This window comes from Primulina huaijiensis, chromosome 13, assembly GCF_012295235.1.
Source record: "Primulina huaijiensis isolate GDHJ02 chromosome 13, ASM1229523v2, whole genome shotgun sequence".
Classification (NCBI taxonomy): domain Eukaryota; kingdom Viridiplantae; phylum Streptophyta; class Magnoliopsida; order Lamiales; family Gesneriaceae; genus Primulina; species Primulina huaijiensis.
The window spans coordinates 3,971,753-3,980,297 of NC_133318.1; the positions used below are offsets into that span (position 1 = coordinate 3,971,753).

An 8,545-nucleotide genomic window follows, 5' to 3' on the forward strand; every position below is an offset into this window, starting at 1 on the left:
TATAATAATAACTAAATTTAATTTAATTACAATAATTGTATACGTTTTATAACTATTATTAATTTATTTATTATAATAAATAACTATTATTAATGTATACGTTTTATAACTATTACTATACTTAATAATTACATGTTATAATAAATAACTATTTTGTAACTATTATAATTACATGTTATAATAAATAACTATTACTAATTTATACGTTTTATAACTATTACTATACTTAATAATAACTATTAATAATGTATGTATTATAATTACATGTTACGTTTTATGATGTATTATTGATTTTTAAAAGAAATTATTTAATTTATAGTAATTAGTTTTATTATCAATTTATCATCAACATATACGTTTTTTTTTTCGAGCCGGAAATTGCAAATAAATTTTGTTTACTATAAAATATGTAGTTAAATTTTGTTGATATAAAATATAATATTTGTTAACTAATGATTTTTGTTTGCAAGATGGCTGAAAATAAGGATAATGTGTTGTATTTGCGGGGTAGACACATATCAAATAATATCAGTGCTGAAAACATGGATTGTGAGGCCCATTTACTCTAATGACAATTAATGATCAAACAATAATGGTTTGATATAAATCCGCAGTGGAAAAAGGTTTAAAATACTTTAAAACGGACCCAGGGCCTAGAAAAATTTCGGCATGACCTCCCCGCAATTAGGATATCCCGAAAACTCAAACAACAGTTTATATCAAAATATACTCCAACTAGAGTCATTAAAACAAAACCGAAGTTAAACAACCTATAGCCGCACTAGCCAGGACTAAACAGAAATTAAAACTTACCAAATACTCACCAGATCATAAGAATCACATAGTCGACTCATAAAATCACAAAACAACCAAATACCACTACAGATACACGGGGCATCTCCTCGGCAAATAAAATACAATACAAGACTGAAACAAACTCAAGACATACATATAGACTAACTGGGAGATTCCACTGAACAGAACCAAGCAATCCAACCTCAATCCCGAGCTCCACTGGCGGAACCTCGGCCTGATGCTGCAAAACGACTCGGGAGATCTACCATGGTGCCCAATAGCAACCACAGCAGCACCCCCAGTAAACAACTGAGGTTAGGATTCTGGTATGAAACAGTTCAACAATAACAACAATAATCATAAATCATGCATAATCATATAATAAAATGTAATATGCAATGCATGAAAGGCTCAACGAATAACCGGGATAACAGGAGCTAACAAACGGTACGATAACAACTGGAGTAATGCTCGAGCAACAACACAGGGGAGCTACATCGTCATGCAGCTAAACCGCCCTGCCAAGTATACGAGGTATGCCAAGCTGTGCTGAATAACACCCCTGACTCGGCCTCCATACAGCTGATACGCTATAACAGGATGGCACAACAGAACGAACTAGATGACACAATCCCAGCGTTCACCTCAAAGGCTGCACTAACCACGGGATTGTTCAATCACATCTACGGTTTCATGTGTATAGGCCTATCAGCCACACAATGATCCCGAGATAAACAATAGTGCAAGATAACAACGGATATCAACAATGGGCTAACAAGAACGATAGGACTCAACATGAATGTCATACCAGTATGCCCTATGCTAAATGCCAAGAATATGTCATAATAATAATCATAGATCACAACGAAGGTATTTAACAATTTACAACAGCCAACAAGTCATACACCCGATCAATGTAACACAGAATGACAATTAAACATAATTTATGTTTTACCGTCGTATGTTACCGAGCTGTAACATACCTATACCAACTTGACAATACAATATCAACTTCACTTCAAGACCCTCAGCCTAAACAAAACAACAATAAGCCGATCATGAAAACTACATTCCACACCAATGTCCGATTTGGCACAAAAGAGCATAAAATTCGTATCTCACTCAATATTAACTCAAATCAATATCCGCCAATTGAAAATTAAAGATACTCAATTATCTAAGTTTCTCCAGTTGAAACCATCTTCAGAATCTAGATTATTCTCAGAAGTTTTAAGAACACACTGCTACTCAACAGATTTTCGGACAAAATCTCGTACTGAGCAGTTTTGGCAAAATGATCATAACTATCTCAATTCTTAATGGAATTTAACGAATCTTATATCATTACGAAGACAACACATATCTCTAAAAAAATTTTTTTGAATCACAAGTCCAGAATTCGAGCGCATAATTGACAAAAACTCGAATTACAGTAGGTGTCTTGCACAGCATAGTTTCAGAATTTGATTTGACACATTTTGGTAGAAAAATCATATCAATTCCGTTTCTTATCCAAATTTGATGATTCTAGCGGCTAAAGAAATCTAACAAACAGAGATACAGGTTTGTTTTAGGTTATTTCTACAAATTCAAAATACAAAAATCGCAGCAACCCAAAAACTTTCACCCAAAACTGGAAGAATTCGCGCAGAAACAGAGCACCCGAACAGCAGCTTTGATCTACCCGAATCCTTGCTCAAACTTCGCGATTTTTGACTTGAATCAAAGCCTAGGATGTTAGGAAGACACCCCTTTAGACCGATTGAGATTTGGACGCCGGACGGAGGAGATATCGCCACTTTCTCGCAGCTGCTCCAAGGGTTGCGAAAATTTGGGTTTGGGGAAGTTTCTTTCTTTTCTTTTACCTTTACTTCCTTCTCTCTCATCAAGGTAAGTGGTGTATATGTATATGTATATATTGTGTATTTGGTTACTAAAATAGTAACTCAAGCCCATCTATCCCGGTCTGTATTTATTTTGCTCTCGTGTGTTATTTAAACTCTATATGTATTTTATATCGTTAAATTCTCCGATATTCTTAAATACATATTTTTAACACACTTCTTGAAATTATTTGGCATAAATAATTATTTTAATTTACAACTCAATAATTATTCTAATTATGCCAAATTACCGGATAATTAATTACAGGGCCTTACACTTCTCCACCCCTTCAAATAAATTTCGTCCTCGAAATTTTTGTTTATACACATACATCTTACACACGATACAAAACCTACAATACATTACTAAGAATCAAACAGATATGGATAAGATGCTCTCATCTTCTCTTCTGTTTCCCATGTTGATTCATCTACCCCATGCCTCGACCACTGAACACGTACAAGTGGTATAACTTTATTGCGTATAACTTTATCTTTATGATCCAAGATACAAACAGGATACTCTGTATAAGATAGAGATGGATCAAGTTCAACCTCATCAGGCTGAATCACATGAGATGGATCAGGCTCATACTTACGCAACATAGAAACATGGAAAACATCGTGGATGCTAGACAAGGACTGGGGCAAATTCAAACGATAAGCGCAAGTCCCAATACGCTCAACAATCTCATAGGGACCAACGAAACGAGGTGATAACTTAACTCTCATGCCAAAACGGACAACACCTCTAAACGGAGAGATTCTCAGAAACACAAAATCTCCAACTTGAAATTCTAGAGGTCAACGACGTATGTTAGCATAACTAGTTTGACGATCTTGGGCAGCTTTCATTCTTTGACGAATCAACTGGATTTTAACATGCATTTCCTGAACAATCTCAGGTCCAGTCAACTGCTTCTCACCAAATTCATCCCAACAAAGAGGTGATCGACATCGTCTGCCGTACAAAGTTTCAAAAGGAGCCATACCAATAGTCACCTGGAAACTGTTATTATATGAAAATTCTACTAGTGGTAAAGCTTCTTTCCAACTGTCTTTAAAATCCATGACTACAGCTCGAAGTAGATCCTCGAGTGTCTGAATCGTACGCTCTGTCTGACCATCTGTCTGAGGATGGTACGCAGTACTCATCGCAAGTCATGTACCCATTTCTTTTTGGAAACTAGTCCGAAACTTTGATGTGAATCTAGGGTCACGATCAGAGACTATTGCAACTGGAACTCCATGAACTCTCACAACATTTTCAATATACAGACGAGCCATCTTCTTGTATGAATACGTCCTCTCATACGAAATAAAGTGTGTCGATTTAGATAACCTATTGACAATCACCCAAATGGCATCGAAATGACGAGAAGTACGTGGCAAATGCGTGACAAAATCCATAGCCACGTGCTCCCATTTCCACTGAGGAACCTCAAGGCTATGCATTAATCCTCCCGGTCTCATTCGTTCCGCTTTGACTTGCTGACAGATCATACAACGAGACACAAACTCAGCCACCTCCTTTTTCATATTCTTCCACCAAAATTGAGGACGTAGAATATGATATATTTTTTTGCCTGGTGGGTGGATACTATATCGAGTACAATGAGCTTCTTTAAGGATGGCTGTACGCAATTCAGGAATATCGGGAACAACCAATCTAACATTCAACCGAAGAGAATCATCTGAGTGAATTGAGAAACCAGATTGATTTCCTTGAGATACTAACTCATAAGATTTCAGAACTCGATCATCAGTTTTTTTTTTTGAGCTGACTTTGCAATCTGAATCAACTCTGGCTCAACAGAAATCTGAGATACACAAACAGCATTACCTTGGATTTGAAAATCCAACCCAGAAGTGCAAATATCCTCTCGGAACTTAGAAACATGGATCGGGGATAAATTAACATCAATAACCTTACAACTCAAAGCATCGGCAATGACATTCACTTTTCCCGGATGATACTGGATCTCGCAATCATAATCTTTCAAAAGATCCATCCAACGTCTCTGTCTCATATTCAGATTTGACTGAGAGAACAGATACTTCAAGCTTTTGTGATCAGAATAGATTACAAATTGCTCCCCAAACAAATAATGTCTCCAAATCTTGAGAGCAAAAACGATAGCAGCCAATTCCAAGTCATGAACATGATACTTAGACTCATGCGGTTTCAACTGACGAGAACCATAGGCCACAACTCTGCCATGCTGCATCATAATACAATCTAATCCTCTATTTGATGCGTCGGTACAAACAACGAATCCTCTCGAACCACTTGGAAAGGTAAGAACTTGTGCAGAAGTCAATCTCTTCTTAAACTCGACAAAACTTGACTCACATTCATCAGACCAAATGAATCTCTGATTTTTCTGAGTCAGTTGAGTGATAGGTCTAGCAATCTTTGAGAAATTTTCGATAAATCTTCGGTAATAACCAGCTAAACCCATGAAACTACGAATCTCTGGCACATTGGTCGCTCGTGCCCAGTTCAGAACTGCTTCCACTTTACTTGGATCGACAAAAATACCATGTTGAGATATGACATGGCGCAGAAACACAACTTTATCTAACCAAAACTCACACTTGGATAGCTTGGCGTACAACTGCTTCTTTTGAAGAATTCGAAGAACTATCCTCAAGTGTTTGGCATGCTCTTCCTCGGACTTGGAATAAACAAGAATATCATCAATGGATACAATCACAAAACGATCGAGATATTTACGAAATACTCGATTCATCAAGTCCATAAACACAGCATGAGCATTGGTCAAACCAAAAGGCATAACCAAAAATTCAAAGTGTCCGTATCTCATGCGAAAAGCTGTTTTCGGCACATCTTCTTGTCTAACTCGCACTTGATGGTACCCAAAACGAAGATCAATCTTATAATACACCGAAGTACCTTGCAACTGATCAAATAAGTCATCAATCCTATGGAGTGGATATTTATTCTTGACAGTAGACCTATTCAGTTGTCGATAATCAATACACATCCGCATCGTTCCATCTTTCTTCTTGACAAATAGAATCGGTGCACCCCACGGTGAAGAACTCGGATGAATATAACCTTTACTCAACAAATCTTGTAATTGTTCTTTCAGTTCATTCAGCTCAACAGGGGCTAAACGATATGGTGCTCGAGATATGGGTTCAGTTCCTGACATTAATTCGATACTGAAATCAACTTCTCGTTCTGGTGGAAAGCCAGGAATCTCTTCTGGAAACACATTAGGAAACTCACAGACTACAGGAATATCATAAATCCGTCGCTCATCTTGCGATAGATCAACAACATAAACCAGAAAACCTTCATGACCAGAATCTAACAATCGATTCATCTCAATGACAGAAACTAGAGGAATCTTGGCTTGAGAACCACGGCCATAAAAATTCCATTTAGGAGCAAAGCTAGGCCTGAAACGAACTATTCCTCGATAACAGTCAACAGTGGCACGATTTGCAGTCAAAACATCCATACCAACGATACAATCAAAGTCATGCATAGGCAGAACTATGAGATTTAGATACAGAACATTTTCATCGTGAAACAAAACCGCATTGAACACCACATTATCAGTGATAATCATTTTGCCCATTGGAGTAGCAACAGATAGATTGGAATTCATACTAGTGGTGTGAAGATCACACGAAACAACGAATGCATGAGAAACAAAGGAATGAGATGCTCCAGTATCAAATAACACTCGCGCTATAAAACCACATAGATTACAGTTATCAGTAATGACAGTACCTGGAGCTGCCTGAGCCTCATTTCAGTCAAGGCAAATACATGAACAGATGACTGATTCTGTTGACCACCTTGCCCTCTTCTCTGATGCGAAGGGCGAATAGACTGATGGGAAGACTGGGACGCTGCTGGAATTCTATTACTTTGAGCTCCACTACCTGCCTGGGCTGATTTCCCCGTCTTACTAGGACAGGCTCTAGCAAAATGACTCGGCCGACCACAATTATTACAAACCCCTTGAACTCCAACACACTGATTACTGAAATGCTTGCCCCCACAGTGATCACAATAAGGTCCACTATAACGATATCCCCCACGGTTCCCTGAACTCGAAGAACTTGAACCAGACTTCTTAAATTGCTTCCCACATGGACGAAGAGATGCAGAACCAGATGAACTGAATTGTTGCCTCCCCGACTGATGATGTTGGGTAGGAACTCGATTGCCACTCCTCTTAAGACTAGCTTCAGCCCTTTTTGCTATTTCCACTGCTTCAAGATAATTCAGTGGCTTATCGGTAGAAACAAAAGGGTGCAGATGATCGTTCAATCCTTCAATAAAACTTTCAACAACTGCAACCTGACTTGCAGCAACATGAGGAGCATATCTCAGCATAGCATAAAAAGAATCTGCATACTCCGCAACTGACATATCGCCTTGTTTCAGGCTATGAAACTTAGAAGCCTTAGAACTGTAGAATGATGGAGGACAATAACTCTCCTTAAACTTCAGCTTGAATATATCCCATGATGGAACAATCCTCTGAGCATCTAAAGTCATTAATGTAGTAGACTACAACATTTTGGCACGATCTTTCAACTGATGCACAGCTAATCTCAATCGACACTCTGGAGGATACTCAATCAAATCAAACAATTCCTCAATCTCAGAAATCCATAACTCAGCTTTCTCATCTCCCTCTGAACCACTGAATCGAGGAGGATGCATAGAATGAAAAAGCGCAACTAACTCATCCATCCTAAGCTGCTCTAACTGATCAGCAGCTTGCTCCACAAAAGTATCATCAACAACACGGACACGAGGTCTACCACGTCCACGACCTCGACCTCGAGCTAAAGGAATCTCATCAGTAGGAATTTCTCCACCTCCCTCCATTCTATACGATAAAACATCAAAACAATTATAATGGAAGCAAACAAATCATATATTTACATAAACATGCTGTCAAGTAGCATACACAGGCGCAACAACCATTTTATTGCCAAGACTCGAGTGTTCTAGACTCTAGTTCGAGCGTATCCCAGTTTACGCTCTAATACCAAGATGTGAGGCTCATTTACTCTAATGACAATCNTCGAGCTAAAGGAATCTCATCAGTAGGAATTTCTCCACCTCCCTCCATTCTATACGATAAAACATCAAAACAATTATAATGGAAGCAAACAAATCATATATTTACATAAACATGCTGTCAAGTAGCATACACAGGCGCAACAACCATTTTATTGCCAAGACTCGAGTGTTCTAGACTCTAGTTCGAGCGTATCCCAGTTTACTCTCTAATACCAAGATGTGAGGCTCATTTACTCTAATGACAATTAATGATCAAACAATAATGGTTTGATATAAATCCGCAGTGGAAAAAGGTTTAAAATACTTTAAAACGGACCTCAGGGCCTAGAAAAATTTCGGCATGACCTCCCCGCAAGTAGGATATCCCGAAAACTCAAGCAACAATTTATATCAAAATATACTCCAACTAGAGTCATTAAAACAAAACCGAAGTTAAACAACCTATAGCCGCACTGGCCAGGACTAAACAGAAATTAAAACATACCAAATACTCACCAGATCATAAGAATCACATAGTCGACTCAGAAAATCACAAAACAACNAAAAATTTCGGCATGACCTCCCCGCAAGTAGGATATCCCGAAAACTCAAGCAACAATTTATATCAAAATATACTCCAACTAGAGTCATTAAAACAAAACCGAAGTTAAACAACCTATAGCCGCACTGGCCAGGACTAAACAGAAATTAAAACATACCAAATACTCACCAGATCATAAGAATCACATAGTCGACTCAGAAAATGACAAAACAACCAAATACCACTACAGATACACGGGGCATCTCCCCG

At 38.0% G+C, this 8,545-nt stretch overlaps 1 protein-coding gene across 3 annotated transcripts in view; it reads right to left on the bottom strand.

The window, feature by feature from the left end:
- Nucleotides 1-761: 761 nt before the first annotated feature.
- The window catches only part of LOC140956344 (uncharacterized), a 9,270-nt gene continuing 1,486 nt past the window's right edge, over nt 762-8,545 (bottom strand). The window contains exons 3-4 of one of the 3 annotated variants that reach the window (XM_073413058.1): nt 6,445-7,558; nt 779-1,057 (exon numbers count right to left, since the gene is read on the bottom strand). In XM_073413058.1, the coding sequence (XP_073269159.1) occupies nt 851-1,057; nt 6,445-7,221 (984 nt within the window). In that variant the 5' untranslated portion in view covers nt 7,222-7,558 and the 3' untranslated portion in view covers nt 779-850. Of the gene's footprint in view, nt 1,058-6,444; nt 7,559-7,764; nt 7,806-8,545 lie in introns of those variants that run through there. The other 2 variants (XR_012171446.1, XR_012171447.1) reach the window with 2 other exon arrangements.